We start from the raw sequence: 24126 nt of genomic DNA on the forward strand, positions 1-24126 counted from the left end.
GTACGCGTACCCCTGGGGGTATGTGAAAGGTCTTCAGGGGGCTCGTGACAATTTTCGGCTATGCATCATTAATGCATAGAATAAAATTCAATGTATCCGTGAAGTTCAAGATCGTAAAACGTTCCTGTTGTATCACAGAATAAGGTACAGAGACATCTGCAGGCTGTGCAATATATTTCTCAACAAATAGTGCAATTAGAGACAACTGGGATAAAAACAGCACTAACTAATGAATTGCATGCCCCCTCCTACATAAAATGCTGTATAGTAGACTCAAGCAAAACCATATGTTGCACCAGCAACATATGGTTTTGTTTGAGTGAACGTGTTAAAAGTAAGAAATATATAGTGAATGTGTTTCAGATGTTATATAAGGAATTCGGTTGAAGAGAATTAGCATTTCAACTCAACTGTCAGCTTGTCTGTCATTTAGCAGCATGATCTTTTGTTAATACTGCACCAATCATATGAACGTGGATGTCTGAAGTTTGAGAAACACTGCTCTACGTAACTGGAATGCTCTCACACACCACAAGGAAGCAATAAAGAAATCGCGTAACTCGGAACAGACAAAATTTCCAGAAATGAAAATAATAAAAAACTGAGTATCGGCGTATAAGATGCACCCTGTTTTTCAGACCTATTTTCAAAGGAAAAAAGTGCGTCTTATACGCCGGCAAATATGGTATATATATATATATATATATAAATTAGTACATTGAGTATTCTACTCCATTCATCTGGAATTCAATATTTTATGACTGTTCTTTCTCAATTTAATATTGTCTCAAATAATTACTCCAGAGTTACTCATGATCTAAAAATCTTCTCTTGTATTCAGCTACTTTTATTCATAACTTTCCTATTTTTGTTCTTTATTTTCTAAGACTTGCAGCTAGGAATTTTCTCTGTTTTCCTCAAAATTTGAAACTTCATGTTGCTATGGGATGGAGTCTTATTTTTTACCTTTGCATATAACCTCACTACATACTTTCCTGACTGGGTCAACCAACTGACACAGTCAAGCACAAGTTTGGTCTTATTTTCAAACCCATTCATTCATTTTTTTTTTTTTTTTTTTTTTTTTTTTTTTTTTTCAAATATATATTTGAATCTGCACTCTACATCTGTGAATTGTTCAACTTTGATTCTTTTAAATAAAAAAAAAAAAAAAACACTTCAATTATTTTTTTTCAAAGAGATATTCTTTTTTATTTTACCTAACACTTTGTGCCAGTCACTATCTATTTCAAATTCTGGGTTAATTTGTATTTAGGACCAATTTAAAAATATCTATATCAACAGGAATGACTGTGAAATCATCAAATTTAAAAATTAAATTAAATCTGCACAATTTTGTATTTTAATGAAAGTTAGTTATTTAATTACTCCATCCTTTAGATGGAAGAAAAATTTTTTTTTTTTTGATTACACAGGCCTGCGATGGAAAAGTTGTCTGGGAAGTAATAATTGATTCTTATAGATTTTTAGGTTCTGAGTTCAGAAAAAATAGTAAAAAAATTCCATCACCCACCAATTTTACCCAATTTCTAATTTTATCATTTTTATTAGTAGTATTTGGATTTAAATTCAGTGCATTGGCATTTATTTTCATTCTCCTTTATTTACAGCTAATTAGTTGTATAAGTGTTTATTTGAAGTGTCTTTTTATGGTAAATAAAGAAATTTTCACAAAACTTCTCATTCTTAAGATAGGAGAGGGAGGGAGAATGCAGATAAAAGTGCAGATGGCTACTTTGAATCTGATTCACCGAGATAGCGAATGACTTTCCTGTTGTCATAGACGCATTTTCTTGTGTGATTCTTTAGTTGAGCTTTAGTCATTGACTACTAAGGTTATCATATTTCTGAAAGGCAGCATATTTTCTAAGTTAGTGTGAAGGTTTAATTTAATGTGTTTGCGGTTTTTTAATGTTTTTATGTAGTGTCGTGTAATAGTGTTAATGTCATTTGTTTAACTGTGGTTTAAGTAATGTTTGTAATGGCTTCAAGAGGTTGCAAAAATTCACCTAACAAAGAGGATACACCAAATATCTATGCTTTTTGTGCGAGTGGGACAGCCAAGATCAAGAAGGAATAGCCAGAAAGTCGCATTAGAACCTGGAAGTAAAAATGTGTTACACAAAACTTTGGTTGCTTGGGAAAAAATCCTTTTACTCCCGCTTCACATAAAGCTGGGGTTGATAAAGCAATTTGTCAAGGCTTTGTCGAAAGAAGGAGTGTTTTAAATACATCTGTGCAAAATTTCCAGGATTATCTACAGCAAAATAATTTTATCGGTCCAGACATCAGGAAACTTATGAAGGATAAACTGTTTAAAGAAAAAATGGCAACTGTTGAAAAATCATTTGCTTAGTGTGAGTGCCTGCACGCACATTATCATTGTTTTGTGATCCCTGAAGATAGCAGTGTAACATTGTCAATATATAGGTAGTTATTAATTAAAGTTTTTATAATTAATAATTTAGTTTATGTTGTAATTTCCTAAAAAATTAGAAGTCTACCTTTTATAAAGTATCTTAAATCAAGATGAAGGAGCCTTTACCTTGAATTAAGATTCAGTTAAACAACTTTGCCAATCGTTCATGATTCCATATTACCCATTATCTTCTCTACCTCCACATCTGGACCTCAGGATTTCCTGTTTGTTGTTTTTACCAAAGCAGCTCCTGCTCCTTAATGGGTAAATTGCTCAGCCATGTCATCATTCTCATTAAACTCCTCGTACCTTTCAATTAAAAATTCTTCATTCAAAAGAAAGAGTAGGAAGAACATGGATCTTACATGATCCATGTTCTTCCTACTCTTTCTTTTGAATGAAGAATTTTCACTGCTGTTCTCTATTATTTTGTTATATATTTCTTACATGCTGGACCTCCTCCTTCATCATAAAATACTGTGACATAAGTCATATGCCACTGCAAAATTCTCTCTCTATTCTTGTCTTTTATTATTATGAATGCTCCTCTAGGAAATCCAAGGGTCCATTTAGATACTAATTAGATTTTCCATCTGGATAATGAAAGACTTTTCCACATATCATGGTACCACTAATTTCCCATTATTTACAATAAAACAGGCTTTTTCACCAATCACTAATTTTCATTTCAAATAACCATTAATATATCTTGTGGTTTTAGATAGGAGGGAAAAATCTTTAAAAAAATAGTGACTAAGTCATAGAATATTTGTGGACTGAACAAATAACAGAAAATTCTATCTTAAAACATGGAATAATCTGTTTTTAATTTTTTAAAATCATTTTCCCCACTTTTAAAACTTAATGTGTTAATGTGTATCTCAGATTTATTATCAAAGTAAATTATTGCTATGTAATTCATCTCATTAGCTTGGTTCATTTTTGACAAAGATCAACATGAATAAGACTTTATTATTATTAAGAGAGAGACCTCCAGGGAGTCAGAGACTCATCAAGGGAGGCTGCATACTACACACACACCAGCTATCATACTTATTCTTGAATTTATTCACACTGCTTGCACTCACAACATCCAATGGCAATCCATTCCAATCACTCGCCACCCTCTGAGAGAAAAATCTAGGCAGCCTTCATTCTCAGCTTCCAAGGATGCCCTCTCATCCTTTTCCCACCCTCCATCAATTGAAATCCTCTATGACCCTTTCAGAAGTGTGTAAGTCTCAATCATATCAACCCTCTTTCTCCTGTTGCTAGTGTCTGCAGTCTACAAATTCTCAATCTGTCTTCATAATCAGTATTCCACAATCCTGATATCATTTTTAACACTCTCCTTTGTATTCTCTCCAATATATCATAATCACAGTAGAAACACCAGACCTGTGCACAATAGGCCAAGTGAGGTCTTATAAAGAGGCAAAATAACATCCTTATCTTTACATGTGAACATTCGTTTCAGCATTGCAATTATCTTTTGAGTTGTATTTGCAATTTTTGCCACATGGCCCCTAAACTTCACCTTCCTATCTATCAACACTCCAAGATCCCTAGCCTCATCAGTTTCTTCTAGCCTAATCCCACCAATATAATGCGACATTGGATATATAATCATGCCGAAGTGAATGACTTTACATTTACTGACATTGAATGACACCCATTTTCCCATTCCCACAATTGCAGCCTATTTAAATCATTCTGCAAAGACTGCATTTCAGCAGCATTCCTGATACCCTACCTATCTTTGCATCATCAGCAAATAACTGTATGTCACTTGTCAAGTCCTTTCCAATATCATTAATGTACAGATTGAATAACAGTGGACCAAGCACGGATCTTTGTGGTACACCACTTGTTACCTTAAACCTTGCAGACTCAGATCCCCCCATATACCACTTTTTGATATGTCAGTCAGCCATCCTCTTATCCATGCTAATATTCTATAACCCAAACCCATTTTCTCCAATTTATGCAGCAGTCTGCCATGCTGTATTCTGTTAAAAGTCTTAGCAAAATCCAAAATTATCATGGTGTATCCATTCCCCTTGTCTAGTTCAAAGGTGTCATCCTTGAACGGTATCACAGCTTTAGCAGGAAGTGAATGTGACTGAAATTGGATATACTATTTAAAAGCTTCTAAATTCAAACCTGTTCCAGTTATTGATTGATTTTGCTTTATAGATTTAGAATTTCTATATGTGATATGGATAATTATCTATTTCTGAAATTGCAAGAAAAAAAAAATGTTTATCCAAAAATCTTAAAGGCAAAAAAATTTATGCATTTACATTATTTTAAAAAAAAAAAAAAAATGACAGTTGTCATGAGAATGAAGTGAAAAAAAAAATTTTTTTTTTATTTTTTCAGACTTATAATTTAGCAATAATAAAGGAACATAGCATATTAACAAGAACCCATTGATACGAACTAAGTAATTGGCAATCTAGAATAGTATTTCTTAAACTGTGTTCTGCAGAACCCTGGAGTTCCATGAGAACTTGTTGACATTCCCCAGAGCATACAAATATGTGTATCAGGTATAGCTTCTGGGGAAAATACTAATTTTTATTAAATGTTATGTTAATTTATTATTTGTAATATTATGTATAATATGTTTTCTTGATGAAAATATTTTGCGCATAGCTGTTCATTGTCATGATTTCCTTTTCAGTGAATCTTTTTATGTAGGGCCTGCAATGTCAAAAGTTTAAGAATTGCTGGTCTAGAACACAAACATGAAATAACCCAAATCCGTCTCATCCTGTCTTCCTTTACATATGTAACCTAGCAGCCTGTTATGGCCAAGTAACTTGATTTCTTATATGCTCAGTAGTCAGCTATAATACGGTAGCTGCTTTCATCTCCATAGTCTACTATAACATCAGTACATGTATTCTCTGCGTGGGGGAGCCATTGTTCCTTGTTATAGAAGGATTTTAAATCCTGACCTTTCAGATCAAAAGATGTACTAATGACCATTCTATAGAAGTGCTTCAACAAATAAAAATATGTAAAATGTGAAATTTTAAAATTGTGCATTTAACGATGCAAGTGTCTATCAGGTTTAAATTTCAAAAATTCATTGCTAAAACTCTAGAAATCCATTGATTTTGACTCGCTTGTATATAATATGAATACACATGCTATTAATTAAATGTCAACTGAAATGTAAGATTTCATTATATAATATAAATATGCACTACGGTTAAATATCAACAAAATTATTGGCACACATTGATAAACCACTAGTTTGACACTTGAAAAATAGAGGCATATGAATGAAATGATAGTGTACACTTGATATTTTATCTATGGGTATTGAGCATAATATAGATAGAAATTTAACTTTTAATATCTTACACAAAGAACAACAAGTAAGGCTTAGTATATTTGCTCTATTAACTGAATAGAGATAGTCATTTTGAGATATATATATATATATATATATATATATCAAGATATACAGTATAGATTGTTGCAGCTTAGTTCTTAGCTGTCATCCAAGAAATATTTAACCAGGCAGGCTGCATCAGAAATTCAAAATATTTTGTTTCTTAGAAGTCAGAATTTTTTTAAAAAATTCAAGAAATACCTCATTAAAAAAAATTAAAAACAAAAAGCAATCCAAAGTGAACTTTAGATTCCTGAGTTTCACTTAATGGTTTCAAAGAACAATTATTTTATATCTGGTATACTATATGGTATACAAAAATTTATTTTATTTAACAGGTGATTATAGAGTAGTGTGTTGTACTTCACAAAAAAGACGACAGAAGTTATCATTGCACAGGTAAACGATGCCATTCAGTAATATAGCAATAGTTTTGTAGAAGTTTTGAAATTAACGAGATGCAGTGATTTTCTTGATTTTATTATGTCAAATATTTATCTCTAATGGTGTCCTGTTGATACTTATTTTCAAATTATCTGCAAAATTTTCTCTAGTTTATTTTAATGCTCTAATTATGAATACAGATGATAAAAAAGGGAATTTAAGGTTTTTATAAATCTTAATGCTGACATGCTGATTCTTGAAATTTCAACTTGGATTTCATTGCTACCTCGTATTCTTTCTGCATTGTGACTTTAATAAGTGCATTCACTTCTTGTTGAAGGAAATGGTAGTTTGTTTTTTTTAATAATTCTTTTCAAGTGTGCATTGCATTAATATAAGGGTTTATTCCATATTATATAATGATATTACTGGAACTTGTTTTTTAATAGATTCTTTATAGAGATCAGATTCCTAACTTGCTTCACTATCAACATATATCAGCTTTCTCAGATAATATACATCATCAATGAATGGAAAAATATATAGCAATGCAATAAACTATAGATAATAGATCAACTTCTGTTTGCATTGCATATGTCATCTATTAGCTGTGCCTAATTCTCGCATTGCTGTAGCAAGCTTGATTATAAAGTAAATTATACTAGACAAAAAATTTTCTTGTTTTAATCCTTTACGTAAGGGTAGCATAAAGGATTAAACACAGAACAAAGTGTCTGTGAAGTTAGGAATGCTGAGACAATTGATATAAAGTCAGTCGCCTCTATTTATACCGGTAACCTAGTCAGAAAAATACATGTTATTTACAAACTTTGCTTACACGTGGGTAATAGATTTAAACAAGAATATAATTTATTCTAGGATAATTTAATAGTTAAGACTGAGGGAGGACTACAGCAGCTGATGAGGGATTTTCATTTTACAGGTTTAGACTTTGATTCTTATTTAAAGATCTTTGTAAGCAGATAACTTCACTTTATACAGTATGCCAAGAAATTGTCATATAAGTATTTTATCCATGGACTACTTCAGTGATTGTGGTTGATGTCGCATTAACAGTTTGAATGGAGTTCTTATAAATCTTGATACTCTCTCACTATCAAAAGATCAACTTTTGATAGTGAGAGAGAGAATCAAGTGAGTGAGAGCATCAAGACTTATAAGAACTCCATTCAAACTGTTAATGTGACATCAACTACAATCACTGGAGTGGTCCATGGATAGAATACTTTTATATGACAATTTCTTGGCATGCTCTATCAAGTAAAGTTATCTGCTTGCAGAGATCTTTAACCATGCTACCGGCCAAGACGTCTATAGACGTCAAGGTTATCATGGATACGAAGTGCACATTAAAATTGTAATACCGTTGATATATTTTATCCATCATATATAGATACGAAGCATATGAGGATGCATATTTGATCCATAATGGCCGGTAAGATGGTTAAATATGGATACTATAAGAAGGATAAAATCCTTGTATATAATGCTTATGTTTAAATGTTGCTTTTCTGTATATAATGTTATATACATATATAGAAAATCAATATAAAATTATAAAAATTATTTAAAAAAATTAAAAATCTTAACTCACCTATTGCACTATGTACTATATATCTTCCCCAACCTTCTTTGGAAGCTGGGAGTCACATAAAATTTATATAAACTTATAAACATCTTTCACAGAGTAACCATGGTAGATGAATTGCATATATTAAAGGTGAAATTTTTAATCTCTCAAAATGCATAAATTTTGTCATTTTGGGTTCAGATGATGGAAAGATTTAGTATAGAGATAGTTAGTTTAAGTAGCTTTTGGTAGCCTTCTAGAGAGTAATATACCACTTTCTGTTTTTGTTAATCATAACATCTAAAAATGATACTCTATTGTTCTTCTCAATATCAGTAATAAAGTTGATCTTTTGACAGTGAAAGAGGAGAAAATTATGTAGCTCTTGTTGACCATTTTTCCCCAGATGAAAATATCGTTAATCTATTTCCACCAAACAGAATGTTAAAGATTGGCCTGAGATAGGTGTGATTCTTCTGATGTCTTCATGAACAAGTTAGTTATGGTGATAGTAGCAGAACCCATTTCCTGGCCATATTGGTTATATATTCAGTCTTTCCATTTGAAAAGGATAAATTTAATACTTATAAAGTTCCTTTACATCATTTGGTAAAAACATTTCTTCTGTGTGGCTGTGCACCTTCTACTGGGACATTGAAAAATACAGATATGATTGTTTTTAATGAGGTTTTTTTTTTTTTTTAATGGTGGGTGTGGATGAAGGAATGTTTAAGGTAAGTACTATTCCTCCACCCTTTAAAGAGTCATTACAGTGCTGTACTATAAAATTCTTTACCACTTGCAATTACTTTCCTGTCTCTTTCTCCCTCATTTGAAATGTGTCAGTATAGTGTTTTTCTATAGGAAATAAGTGAATCGTATAACACACTATATTTAAGTGAATGCGCTGTGCTTTTACAAAGTGCATTTACCTTTTAGCTATCAGATATAGTATTTTTAATAAGCTTTTATACTATTAACATTCTGTTATAACTTTCATCTTGGTGTTTTTGCATTTTCTTGCATTCTTTTGACTTTTTTTTATATTGTAATTTTTTTTTGTGTGTGTGTTATTAAATGTTTGGTTATACTCGCATATCCTGCAATAGAGACTATCAAATGTTATGCTTCCTGTATTTAACATTGGGAAATTAATTGGTGTGTGTGTTCTCTTTTATATACTGTACTACATGCATTTAGGTATAGCATGAAATCTTATTTGACTGAACTGTATTATGTCTTTTTGATGTTAAGTTATGAAGGTAACCAATCCTTCCCCCTTCTTGTTTATGTTTAGTTTTCTGATGAGTCATCTTTGCAATCTGTATTCAGGGTGATTTTTGATATTCCTTGGATTTGAATAGGATGTTTATGCAACATGATTATGGTATTGTTCTTTATCATTATTATTATTCCTGACACCTCCAAGGAGTCTGAAGACTCATTGCTGGAGGACACCAACAACTGTCTCAACCACTACACCGAACCTCTACTATGAATCATTTCCATCAACGCCATCTACCGCCCACCTCCACCACCAACTAGTATTTTTTGTCTGTAAATTACGTGTGTTCTGAAGGGCCGATTTGTCTGTATGCAGGATGAAAAACCCGAGTTTCCGTGAGGAAAAACCCTGCTACCTCCTTATGAGATCAGCTAACTCACCTTCGATTGAAAATTGTCCAGATAAAGATTCCTCCCATCGCAACGAGAATCGAACTTAGGCCTATTCCAATCAAAGGGCACAATGTACCGTCACTCTTCCAATTGCGCTACGGAGGCCCTTATTGTAATGCCATATATTGCAATTATTCTTTGAGAGATACTTGTGCCATAAGGTTTCTTCAGTTTGCACACAAACACGAGGAAATAAGTAAATGGTATTTGCTTATTAACATTTTTAATGTATAACATCACATGGCACCCACTGTTTCCATTCTACCTTGTAATTAACTAAGTTGCCACTGATGATGACCTGCAATATTTAGACTGAAATATATGGCTTTTAAATCAATATTTACTTATTTCCATTTGTTATAGAACCTGGTCCTAGCATGAGAGAAAGTTGGAAAGAAGCAGAAAAATGGTATTTCTTGCAAATCTTGTCATAATCACTGTTAGATTGCATTTGAGCTTATCTTGAAAACTTAATGTAAAATAAAGTTATACTTTATTTTTATATATATATATTAGGATGTTGCAACAGTATTCACAACACCAAAGCTGAGAAAACCTTGGGACTGTATGTTATTCCATTTTGCTCATTTTGCACATATCAGATGAAAAATAATTTGTCAGTGTGTTTTTTTTTTAGTTAAGTATTAATTTATGTGAGTTGGTTTTATAACATCCCCACTCTATTATATTAATATTATACTTGGATAGAACACTTAATATACTTTACATAAAATCTGTTTTTTAGTATACCAAATAAAAGATCTATCAGAAATTTATATTAAATTGCATCATTTGATACTAACTCTGCTATGGTTAAACTGCAGAGACTTATAATGGATAGAAAAACATTGCCCAACAAAGTAAAACTTTTTATGCAAATAAAATAAATTTAAGTGATTCTATCACATTTCAAGGTACTGGATCCAAATCTGTAATCAGAAACATTCCATTCTGTAAGGATTTTTTTTTAATGATGCATACTTTTTCTCCCATTGTTTTTGGAACATTTTTTCATGAAATAGTCATTAAAAATAGTAAACTTTTAATTTCTAAGATAATAAGCCAAAAGGCTATTTTACCGGCGAATTTGCATGGAGTTGTCCTGGTGTTGTACTACCTAAGTGATCATTTACACTTGGGCCTGCCAATAGTTTTTTCGGCATGAAACTCAATGGATTTCGATCCGAGTTTCAGACCCGGCTATAAAATAGAACGGGATTTACCATCCCCCTTTCAATTAAGTAAACTTTTAAATTGTTATTTCATTACCCCATTCTGCAGCTGTTGTAAGTTTCAAAGTATGTATTCCTTTTGGTAGACTTTTGAATTTATCTAAATGATAATTAGAACTACTCGGATCTTCTACAATGAAATGAAAATTTTTTCCTAAAAATAGAAAAAAAAATCTTAGAATCTTATCTTCATATTTGAAAAAAAAAATCGTGGAATTTGTTACTACTATGATGCAGATAACATTTTTAGAGAAATGTAACTGAAAGATTATCACCTATTTATTTTGCATGAAATAAACATGGAGACTTGAAATTATATCCAAGTTTTGTTGAAAGCAAGGAGGTACAAGGACTACTGTTGAAATGTTTGTAGCCATTTAAAAGCAGTTGCATTTCTGCCGAGTATGCAAGAAGGATTTAAAAAATGAAGTCTTTTGCAACAGTAAAGCTGAAAATGATAAAGAAATAGTTGATAATCTAAATAACAAAATGTCGGAAAATGGTAGTCAGAGTCAGTGAAGAATTACTTCCTTCATTTTCATTTGGACTTCTTTCCATGAAACTTTGGTGTAGGAAGTGATGATAAAGATGAGCAGAGCTTGAAAAATGCACTAATCTGCTCATCCATAATGAATGATCATTTTTAGTTGAGTAAAAAAAAAAAAAAAAAGAAGTTTTGGTTTAATTATCAGTTTCATTTATGTAATGTCAATTCTGTTTCATGCTTTATGTCACAAATAGTTTCTTATCACACCTATTTGGGAATGTTGGTCATTATAAATGCTGATTTTGCCATAATGGAATATGTCCAATAGGATTATGCATACATCATTTTATCCTTTGGGAGTGTACTGCAAGGTAACCAATTAATCATGGCATGGCACCCTAAAAATAATAACAAAGTGGTAATTCGTTTATTTCTTACTTAATGATGGAATATGCAGAATTTAACCATTAATAGTAAGTGTTGAAACTTGAGAAAGAAGTACAGGTATCCCTCGATGTTACTGCGTATATCAAAATCACGTTAATCAAATCTAATTGGTAAAAATTATAATTCGTCCACGATCAATTATTGTATTAATAATTCAAAGGAGGTTGTGTAGGAGGAATGACATCATCATGCTCATGCCATGAGGCTTGCATGTTTTTGCATGGTAAATGTAACCCTGTGGAGCTTGCGGCCGTAAAAATTGCAGCTTAGGTCACGGTATATCTGAGAGATACAGTCATTACTAGTATGTGCTAAAATGCAATAAAACATAAAGAAAAAACACTACAAATATAATACATGATGGTACAAATTAAGTGGATATTGAATCCAACATTATTTCATAGCCGAATATAGAAACTACAAGAGTTTCGTTCTGAATATATAGAAACTAAGAGTTTCGTGCTGAATATATAGAAACTAAAAGTTTCGGTGGATGCAAGCATAATCAACCTTATGGGCAACTCGTAGTAAAGGTGGAGTAAACTCCAGATCACTTTCCTTAGTATTTTCCATAGTGTAAAGAACACCTCCTATAGGACATGTATGATAAATAAGCCTTTGGCTCTCTATTTCATGATAGTTTATTTTTAGTTACAATCTAGAAATTATTGAACAGAGAATAAAAAAAAAAAAAAAAACTAAACCATACTATACTGCCATCGGAGATTGCTGTATCTCTCAGATACAATTTACTGTCAAATATCACAAACCTTTACATAACATGTGTTTGTTTAACCAAACTGACAGCAAAAACAGTGTGGAATATCACTCGTAACATATGAATGCAAAGCTACTCATGACCACCAAGCTATACACTGAATTGTGTAAGAATATTTATATTAAACATTTTGCGTGTATCTGTCAGATTAGCTGCGAGGTCCGTAGAGTTAAAGGCATGTTAATCAAAACTCTTGCTGCATGTATCAAGGGATTACCGCAATTAATTTCGCCCGTTAATCAATTATTTTGATTTCGTTAATCAAATCCCTTGTTAAGCAAGGGATACCTGTATTTATTTTCCCAAAATATTTCATTACACTGGTTGTAGCAGAAATGTTTTTCAGTTGCTTCCTGAGTTGCCATGTCCTGTGACATCACTGTCTATCCATATGACAATCAGATTTCTGAAGTGCACTAATGCAGTTATGTGTATTTTATTGAGTTTTTTCAGAATAATGAATTTTTTCAACTTTTTGTTTATAATGACAGAATAAATGGTGTGCTTTTTTCCATAAAAGCAATTCAAGACATAAGTATTAGATGTAGAAATGGAGTAAAAATGTTATTAATAAAATAATAAATGATCTTGTATCACTTATAAAATGCATGAACTTGGTTTTCTCAGACTAATACGTTAAGTAGTTAACATATTTGCTGTAGATATACAGGGTAAAAATTAGCCATAGCATTAACAAAAGCTTATAAATTGACTGGATCCAGTCAATTTATAATCTTTTGTAAATTTGATAGTGTACATTAAGGCTAACATCTAACAAGATATTTGCATGAGTAGTGAGCCAGCACAAAATTTTTCAAGCTTGAGAGAATACTGTTGGTTTTTTCAGTGAGACATGCAAAGGTATATTCACATAAGAAAATAGTAATTATAAGCACTTTTAGATTTCTGCATATTTTAATTTTTTTTTTAAATTTTCTTATTTATTGTAAATATGGCAAAACATGCAAAGTACTAAAATTTTGGCTGTTTTTTTTTCTGTTGACTTACAACTTATTCAAGGCTTTCTCTCATAAATCCTTTCTTCTCTTTTTGGTAAGATAGCTGAAGTTTGGCATTCAACAAAGTTGCATTATGATTTGTTTCTGCTTTGTGATTTTTCTCTAAAACAGTTCCATACATAGTTTATCAGGTTGGATCCATAATTTTGCCACTCTCCTCTAAAACTTAGTACTTTCTCCTTGTGCTTGTGCTTAGCATATTCTTTCTTACTTCAGACTTTTATCCATCAGTCATTTATAAATGCCTGAAATAATATGAAAAAGGCCTGAAAATGTTCATTATGTTTAATTTTAAGCCTTTATTTATGGTATAACTTGTATATTATCAGTTGTGGCATGTATGTACAGATCATAATGAAAATTTGAAAAGAACTAAGCATGATAGAGATATAAATATACATTTAGAATAAGACATGTACAGTTGACCCTTGAACAATGCAGGGGTTAGGGGCAGGAAAGAAAATCATAAGGAAGTGAAAATACATTTACAGTACTGTACTGTATTTATCAATACTGTAAATTTATGTTGTTTACAGGATGAATCGTATATCTACACCAATATTGTTTTATGTGACACAAAACACTGTAGATGTTATACGTATTACTAACACTAGACATCAAAAATGAAAAGATAATGTGAAAAAGATTCATATTTATATACAGTATAACGATTCATGCATTGATAACGAAGAAGCAGCAATATGATTGCTCTATGGTAGCATAGTGCTATTGCTTCGCAGTAGCTTAGCCTATACACTAACGAATGAATCGTTATAAAATTTTTATTTTATGCTAATTAATTTAACTAATTAATAACAGTTAATTTTATGCAGTTTTGATTTAACACTGCATCTTTACGTTTCTTTACATATCTCTCGACTTCAAATGGCCATGTATGGTCTGTAAGTGTTTGTGTGCATAAGTTTTGATAATATTTAACTTTTTATACATATAATTGTAATTTTGTATACTTTGATCTTTTATGGATTCATGACACCTAACATTTTCTTAATTTTTTTGATATGTCTGAGCTACACAATTCATCTGAGAGTTTTTCAAATTGTCGCAGATCTCCAAAACATTTTCCAAAATATTTATTCAAAAAAAAAATGCATATAAGTGGATTTGCACAGTTCATAACATGCAAAATAATTTTTTTGAAAAAAAAAAAATTCATATGTATTGAATACCATTACACCACCACCTCTGAATTTCATATTTGAGGTTACACACACTGCTAAGAGATGTTCACCAGGCATCTGCCACACTCACACCCGTTCATCTGCTCAGTGGAGGGCATGGTGTGATTTGTCACTCCATCCACGTCAAGCTTCCATGCCCCACTGTACATGCTCTTTGCACCATTGTAGACGGTGCTGCATGTTGATTCAGGTAATGTGGGACTTTTGCATATTGTGGTCCCACCACCATGAAACCCATGTTGTGAGCCTCAGTTCTGAATGTTTCTGTGCTGATTCAGTTCCAGTCGATGCCCAGAACTCCGCATTCAATGTGTCAGCCGACAAATGGTGGTTTTCACGTATATCCTTCATTCCAACCTATGATCATGTTCGGTGAGTGTGGTTGGTCATCAACTGTGGGTAGCACTTGGAGCTGACTCCTTGCACTTCCATCCCAGTATGATATCACTGATTGTTGACTTGGGATTTTTTAATTTGCCAAACAGATAGACCTACAACATGGAATCATGCCACAATGCCTCTTTCAAACTCCATCAGTTCCTTTCTCACAGCCATTTCATCCAGACATAGTTTCACTAACTTGGGAGCATCATATTCCTCCAATATACCCTACAAACACAACTCGTTGCATGGCATGACACCTTGCCTATGGGGATGTCTGTTGATGTCTTTCCAAGCAGTGTATATCTTTGAAAATGCCTAATGAAGAGTATACAGTGATGTGTTAAATCATAAAACATGATTTTTAGTACTTATCAGGTTTATAATAAGAATGACAAGATAGTATTATTTCAGTGGTCAGTAACAGTTTTACATATATTATAAAACATTTTTATCATGCAAAAACTATTCCCTTATATATTTAATTATAGTAGTAGTGATGTCATTTCAGTACTTATTTCTTTCTAATTTATGACACATATTTTTTGCATAATATCAGAATATTTGCATTTTTTTTTTTTTTTTTAACAGTACTGTGAGTATTATCCAAACTATGAGAAATGTAAAACCTGGTTACAAAAGAATTTACCAGATGAATTCGAACGGCGATTGACACTAGGTAAGGTGTAATTTACTTAAATTTATTTTGTAGTATTCTTTCTTTTAATAAGCAGGGCATTTATAGTTTTACCTCTTAATTCTAAAGCATCAACTCTATCTACAGCGATAGTCATTTATACTTTGTCATTAATTATTTAGCAAATGATTTATGTACATATATAATTATTTTTGAGGAAATTACAATGTATATTGAATTATTGATTATGATAACCTTAATAAATATTTCCAATATTTCAAAAAAGTCAAATTTCCATCATCAGGGAACAGAACAATAATATGTGCATGCAGGCACTAACACTGGGTAAATGAAGCTGAAGAAAGGCAACTGTAGTTGCGTCTAGAGTCCTAAGTGTGCTGAAAATCTGAGAATTAGTTCTCCCCAAATTTGCACGTTTCATGCACCCAAATTTGGCGAGGTTTGCAAAGTTCTCAATCAAAGCTGAGGCAGATTTGAAGAATAGTCTCTCACGTTTGTATTTATTGCTGCAGTGGAGTAGAGTGGCCTTCTTCCAGTGTGTTCTATGGTGGATGTCCATAGCATGATCAGCAAGTCCAGAGTGGCTATAATGGTGGAACCAGATGTACTCCATGTGTTCAGAAATTCTGCTATTGGCTGTCCTACCTACTTGGCCATAGTAGGATTGCTTGCACCTGCAAGGAACCTGGTAAAAACCTTACATATCATGAAAATGGAGCAGATAATAGATGCTAATTTTTATGTGGTCTGTGTGGTTGTTGTTATTATTTTTTTATTATCATCATCAAATCTCCACGAAGTCAAGAAACTCATCACAGGAGGCCTCACTCACATTGCACAGCTCATCGTACTTTTACTTGAACGCATTTCTCTGCACTCCCAATGCTTTCAGGGAATGAATTTCAATTGCCCACTACTCTCCATGCAAAAAATCTACTCCTCATACCCCCCCCCCTTGATTAGACCCCCCTTATACAGCTTCCAGGGATGACCTCTTGTTCTTCCCCCTGTCTCCAGACATTCTGTAAAAAATCTCATCCACATTAATCTGGTAATTACTCCTTATCAACTAATATGTCTCAGCCATGCCCCTCCTCCATTCCTTCTATCCACTAGGCTCTGAAATTTGCATTTTCTCAATCTCTCCTCATATTCCACATTCCAGAGATCAGAAACTTTTAGTCAATCATCTCTGAACCCTCTCAGGTTTACCTCCACTGGAATGTAGCATCTGCATTCCATGAAGAGCCTATTTTTCTACAAGATGTTATTGCAAGTTCTGTTTATGTATTTTCTGAACCATGAAAGGGGGATACTTTAAGTTGACATTGCAATATCTTCTGTATATCTAAATTCATTAGAGAGCAAGGGGGATATTATGGGTGTGAAGACTGAAAAAGTAGTGGAGTAACTCTACTTTTCAATCTTTATACCCAATAACTCTTGATAACATTATCAAAAACATCATTTATGTCATTTTTTTTTTTAATGTTAATCACACCTAGTCAGCTTTACCTGTTTTTATTAACACTTAACTGCATTGGGGAACATGAAATAACTGAAAATTATGGTTGATGCAAGTTACACTAGTCAGTTTTTGACACAAATATTTTCATTAATTGCAAACATACGGTTTCATTATTATTATTCTAGTTTATGTATAAAAATACCATCTCCCCCTCAATATGTTAGACTTGTGGGCCTGTCAGCAAAGTAACCTAACCTGATCAATGTGCTATTAATTCTTAATTCTAGGATGTTTAATCCTGTATCAGTTTTGTGTGTATCCAGTTTGTTGGTTTTTCTTCTCTCAAAAAAGGTATTATTTGAAGGACAAAAAAATTCTACCACCTCCATACGAGACCAGCCAACTCACCTGCAGTTATGGAAAAGCTTAATGTCATTTATTATTCATAATAGCACTTCACAGTATAAACAACATCAAAAGAGTAAAAAATACATTTATAAAACTTACTAATATGTCACTGGTTTTATACCTAGCATCTTCAGAGCACAAATTATAACCATGACAAGCACACAGCACTGAACTAAATAATTGTGGGAAACAATTCAAATTGAAACTGAAAAAACAGAACATGTGCTTATGTGTCCCCTTTATGAACAGGATAACTATAAAGATATATTAGAGAAGTCAGACTATCGGGTCTCAAAATGACTTTCTCCCAGATCTTTGGCAAATTAATGCAACCATATGTGTTAATGTTAGGAGAGTGCTTCATAGTTGATACTGATTCTAAAAATAGTCTATCTCATTCTATGTGGAGGAATAACCATAGGATAGTCTGCCAATCTTGACTTTGCCATACAAATGATTGCAGATGTAATTTTTGTGTTCTTCACAGCGGATGATAACTAGTACCACTCCGTCCAAAGTAGGCTAAACTTACAGGCACATGGAACTTTAAATCCTGGAGTGTCTGGCATTCATACAAGAGGATGAAGTTGATCTTTAGGAAAATGGATGGTGGTAGCTGACCAAATGAGAGGCTTACAAGTGGCATGGAGATCATATTTGCAGAGAACCACTGGTGGCTCAAGAATTTGTAGTGGTGTGGCTATAGCAAAAAAAAAAAAAAACAATATGGATTGAAAAAATTATATCATTTACTTGCTAAGTTATACACATAAATACAATTGAATGTAAAAAGAAAAACATCAATAGATAATTATCTATGTTCTTATCATTAAAATTTGTCATATTTGTAATCATGTTTTTCTCTATACTTAACATGGCTAAAGCAGTAAGTCAATTTTGTACCATTGAATTTCTTAAAGTTTTAATTCTTTTGAGAGCTGAGAAACAACTTTCAGCATTGCAATATCTTCTGTATATGTAAATTCATTAGAGAGCAAGGGGGATATTATGGGTATGAAGACTGAAAAAGTAGTGGAGTCAAGTTCAGCCGTTGTCATAGGTGTAGTAATTATTATTTGTAGAAGTTTGAATACTTCAATGAAAGAGTCACAAATTCCTGCCTTACACGTTATATCATAAATTTTTGTATGTTCTGACAAGTTTGTAAATTCTGGTCATTCATATTATTATTATGGGCAACTCCAGGGAGTCCTTAGACTCATCGATGGAGGCCCTAAACATCATGTCCACACAACTATACGACGTTCTCACAGTATCTATCATGCCTTGCCTTGAACTCACTCACCGTCATAGCACCCACAACAGACTCTGGCAGCTTATTCCACTCATTTACCAATCTAAAAGTAAAGAACCCAGCTCTAACACCCTTGCTAACCGCACTCTTGCCCAGCTTCCATAGGTGTCCCCTAGTTCTCCCACCACCAGTCCTGATCTCAAAAATATCCTCTGAATTAATCCTATAGAAACCCTTTAGCAATTTGAATGTCTCAATCATATCTCCCCTTTTCCGCCTATCAACTAATTTCTGCAACCCACAAATCTTCAACCTGTTCTCATAAGGTTCATTCCATAGACCTATCATCTTGGTCACTCGCCTCTGAATCCTCTCCACCTCCTAAACCTAGGTGACCAAATCAAAATGAAACCAAACCAAAGACCAGACCAAACCCAAGACCAAACCAAATCGAATTATATGAAACACATAATTCTGTATTTAGCCGCTCTTCATCTGAAGTTGGATATGCATCCATGGTTTCTTGTAGTTCAGTAATTGGGAATTGATTTGTATTATTTTGAAATATAAGGGGAGAATAATTTTGCTGTAGACAAGTGTTTTGCGAAGCAAAATCGCTCTTTTGCTTGGCATATAATTGTACACTCCTTTCACTGCTATGTTATTATCCTGTTTCAAAAATCTTGCCCTTGTTGCCAAAGCAAAATACTGTTGCTGATTGAAGAAAGGTTATTTCTTTTTTTCTTCAATAATCTTAATAACTCCTCCACTGCTTCATAAATACTGAGTGAACTGGCATTGCAGTTCTGTAATTTACAATCTAAAATATTGTTAAACTGTGAATGAAATTATTATGTATATTTTGTTCTTCATTCACATTTAACATAACCTATCATATATTAAGCATGACTTGTTTAAAAATTATTTGTTAATCCCTTGCTTAAGAATTATTATTCATGTATTATTCCTGATTTCATCAGCTATTATTTGATTAAATAATTTTAATGTATATTTTACTATTGGAAGGAATCAGTGATAAATATCATTTATCTTAACTTGTACATATTTGGTCTGATGTATTACAATAAATAACTTTTTTTATTAAAAGGGGGTGAAAGTAAATAAAAAGTCCTTTTTATTTACTTTCACCCCCTTGCTTATATCCTTCCTTCTTCCCCTTCAAAAACTCTTCTCTCTTTACTCTTATATTACTCTCATATATTTTTCTTCTCTCCTCGTTATCGAGGCTCACGGTCTACCCATGCGCATTCCATTTTATTTCTCTCTCCATGGCAACGAACAAAACGTAAACATTCGCGTTAACGTTACATAAGGCTATACTTTTACATTGAGTAATGAAAAACATTAATAAAAATATTAGTTACTTAATTTTCTCTTTCATTTCATTTACAATTAACAATAATAAAATATATGTTACAGTATATATATATAAGGTACATTAAATTATATACATATAATTTCTCATAATATTATTGAAGGAATAAAGTAAATAAGATAAATGATAATAAATAACTTTTTTTATTAAAAGACCAGAAGATAAATGATAAAATATATATACAAAGAGCCAACAAGTTTCACTAGCCACTGTCTAGCATTTTCAAGGCTGAACTGGTGTGAAAACAAATGCATTGAGTTACATTTCAAAAAACATACACTTTAGTAACTGTTAGGCCGTTACATTTGATTAATCTGTTGGAAGGCGTGCATGTGTTCGAAAGCTTCAGTCAGATACCGGTACATGACCACGTGTTTTATAGTTGTTTGCATATTGTAATTCTGTTGAACTGAGAGAGAGAGATGATGAGATTTTTCCATATGTCTTTAAGAACAATGCCCTGATTTCTATTTAAATTATTGCCTGTGCGTAATACCACAGCTGCTTCTTTTAAAGTTCTGTATCTGTAGTCATTCTCGATGTAAGGCATAGAACTGTTTTTCCAATCTATAACGTGATTGTTGAGAAATGATGTGCTAAACCAGATGTGATGATTCTATTATGATTGACATCTCCCACATGTTCCTTCTGTCTTATTTCAAAACTTCTCGAAGTCTGACCAATGTAAGAAAGACCACACGTGCATGGAATTTCATATACTCCAGGACATTTGAAGAAAGGTACCTCATCTTTAGGTGATCCTAAGATTTGTCTGATCATGGTAGTTGGTTTAAAAACCACTCTGATGTTATGAGCTTTTAACATTCTTGCCAATTTTGTGGAAACTGAATTAATATATGGAATGATAGCTGTGGACACATATTGGGGTACTGTAACACGTTGGTGGTGGTTATCTTTAAATAGCCATTTGTTTAAAATGTTAGAAGGGTATCCATTAAGCGATAGAGTGTTAGATATTAGTGACAGTTCTCTCTGTATCTCTGTTTCTTTTGAAATCGACCTTAAGGCTCTATTACGAAGCATGTGAATGATGCTGTGTTTTTGTGATCTATGATGGTTGGACGAATAATGTAGATATCTACCAGTATCTGTGGGTTTCCTGTAAATGGACAGTTGGAAATTGTTATCTTCTTTTTTTACTAGGATGTCAAGAAAAGGAAGTTCTTTGTTCTTCTCTAGTTCTATAGTGAATTTGATTTTATTGTGTAGTGAGTTGATTTTGTTCAGAAATACGAGAAGGTTTTCCATGGTGTCTTTCCAGATGATGAACACGTCATCGACATATCTCCACCAAATTGATGGTTTTGGTACGATGGTGGAAAGAATATCCTTTTCAAGTTTTTCCATAAAAAGGTCTGCGCATGGTGGTGACAGAGGGCTACCCATGGCTAGTCCTTCCAATTGTTTGTATACAGTGTTGTTGAATTTGAAGAAATTTGAATTCAGGCAATGATGAAACAGTTGCGTGATGTCTTGAGGGAAAAGATTTTGCAGAATGTTAACTACCTCTACGATCGGTACATTAGTGAATAAGGACACTACATCCAGACTAGCCATAATGTCCGTTTCTGATATTTTAATACTCTTGATTTTTTCTACAAAATGTTGAGAGTTTTTAATGTAGGTCTCTGTGTGTCTAATTGTTCCTTTCATTAATTTTGCCAGATGCTTTGCTAGTAGGTATGTAGGTGATGATCTTCCATCAACTATTGGACGAAGAGGAACGTTTTCTTTATGAATCTTGGGAGCTCCATATAGGCGTGGAGTGATAGGATGTAATGATTTAAGTTGTTTTTTAAGTTCATCCGACCAGCCGGTCATATTGCGGATAAGAGCGTTAGTCTCCAGATGATTACTCATGATGGGATTTTTATCTAAGACTTGGTAAGTGGAAATGTCTGCTAGTAACAAATTAATCTTGTCGAAGTAATCTTTGGAGTTGAGAATGACCGTTGAATTTCCTTTATCGGCTTTTGTTATTATAATGTCTTTGTTACGTAAGTTGCGGAGAGCTTTCTTATCATAAGGAGTGATATTAGGTATTGGTGGTTTTGCTGAAGCAAGAGTAGCTTCATCGTAGCTATGAAAAAACTTTCACAACGAGTAAAATTAGAGAAATTAAGAAATTTGAATTTCTATATAAGAAAAAATTCCAGTCGCATCACAGTCTGCCTAACAACAAAGTGATTTTTAACTTTTCAGATCACAAGCTTTCTAATCACGAATCAGAAATCCTAAAAAAGGGTTTCAACTTTGCCATCTCCCCTAATTTTATCCCTAAAATGGATTTCATATGTGGGATAGAAAAAAGTCTTTTTCCTCTTCCGGAGGCTACAGCAAATGCGATCAGGTTCAAGAGTACGATTATTCTTGCTTCAGCAAAACCACCAATACCTAATATCACTCCTTATGATAAGAAAGCTCTCCGCAACTTACATAACAACAAAGACATTATAATAACAAAAGCCGATAGAGGAAATTCAACTATCATTCTCAACTCCAAAGATTACTTCGACAAGATTAATTTGTTACTAGCAGACATTTCCACCCCTACTTTGTAACTCCCCCCTGCTGCCGCCTTCAATCTATCTGCATAATGAGCTTTCTACAGACCTGTCGCCAGCTTAGTCACCCATCTCTGAATCTTCTCTACCCCAACTACTACTTCCTGGTCCCCAGAAACCCAGGTGACCAAATCTGTGCACAGTAGTCCAGATGCAGCCAAATCATAGCTTTGTTAAGAGGGATAATACCCCACCCCCATCTTTACTTGTTAGTATGTTTTTCAACATCCAGGTAATCCTTTGAGCCATTTTACCAAATTTTGCAGTATGCCCTCTTCAGTTCTCTTTCCACCATTATCCCAAAGTCCATAGCCTCATCAATTTCCTGCAATCCAGTACCATCAATGTGATACACCCTATGCAACCTTTGCAACAACGAAGTGCATAACCTTACATTTTGCAACATTAAATTGACAATCGTTACCTTTGCCCACAATGACAATTTATTTAAATCATCCTGCAGAATATCTACATCACCTTTATTAACTATTGCTGTCCCCAATTTTGCATCATCAGCAAACAACTGAATATTCCTTCTTAAATCTTTCCCTCTATTATTAATATATATATATATATATATATATATATATATATTAATAGTCCATTATATCCACTACTCACCCTCATTCTCCAAGATTTCACTTCACCATACTCTTGTGTCTGTCATCCACCTCCCTTCCCATGCTACTAGCTTCATATCCATTCTCATTTGCTCCAACTTTTGTAATAGTTTCCCATGTAGTATTCTGTTATATGCCTTTGCAAAGTCCAGCAATATCCATTGCCTTTTCCTTTATCCAGTTCTGCTATCACTTTATTATAAAATGTGAATGAATTACTGAGACATGACTTGCCCTTTACATGCTGACCATTATAGACTCTTGTATTCCTATCCACCCATTGTCGTATTTTACCTTTCACCAACTTTTCCATTACTGTAACAACCACTCCTAATATATTAACTGGTTTGTAGTTTGCCGCATTTGTCTTGGAGCCACCTTTTTGCAAGGGAACTATCTTGCCTCTTTCTATTCTCCTGGAACCCTGCCAGAGCTGAGACTTAGTTGAACAACTTCATCAGAGGCATTGCCAATTCTCTGGTGCATTCATGCAGTGCACAGGCTGATATGCCATTCAATCTCCCTGCTGTGTTCACATTCATATTTTTTAATATACTGAACACTTCCTTTTCCCTCAGTTTTGATATGCATCTTTGTCACATCAACTGCAAAATCTCCACTTGGATGATACACTGTTGCAAATGATTGCTCAGCAATTCAACTATTTATTTTGCCTCTGTTACCTTCCTACC

General features: G+C 33.1%; 1 protein-coding gene and 1 long non-coding RNA gene across 6 annotated transcripts in view; one reads left to right on the plus strand and one right to left on the minus strand.

Annotated features, from left to right (window-relative positions):
* Window positions 1–24126, plus strand: part of DENR (density-regulated protein) — a 102896-nt gene that overhangs the window by 50871 nt on the left and 27899 nt on the right. For all 4 annotated transcript variants that reach the window (XM_090400049.1, XM_090400051.1, XM_090400048.1 and 1 more), the window contains exon 4: window positions 15636–15723. In XM_090400049.1, coding sequence (XP_090256175.1) covers window positions 15636–15723 — 88 coding nt within the window. The remainder of the gene's footprint in view (window positions 1–15635; window positions 15724–24126) is intronic.
* LOC150101988 (uncharacterized) overlaps window positions 1–24126 on the minus strand; it is a 144610-nt gene that overhangs the window by 49501 nt on the left and 70983 nt on the right. Inside the window, exons 2-3 of one of the 2 annotated variants that reach the window (XR_016549009.1) lie at window positions 18111–18278; window positions 13451–13706 (exon numbers count right to left, since the gene is read on the minus strand). This is a non-coding gene — a long non-coding RNA (uncharacterized LOC150101988). Of the gene's footprint in view, window positions 1–13450; window positions 13707–17288; window positions 18279–24126 lie in introns of those variants that run through there. The other variant, XR_016549010.1, reaches the window with a different exon arrangement.

The sequence above is a fragment of the Typopeltis vanoorti genome, chromosome 11 (genome assembly GCF_054136105.1).
Source record: "Typopeltis vanoorti isolate ZY-2024b chromosome 11, IOZ_Tvanoo_1.0, whole genome shotgun sequence".
NCBI lineage: Eukaryota > Metazoa > Arthropoda > Arachnida > Uropygi > Thelyphonidae > Typopeltis > Typopeltis vanoorti.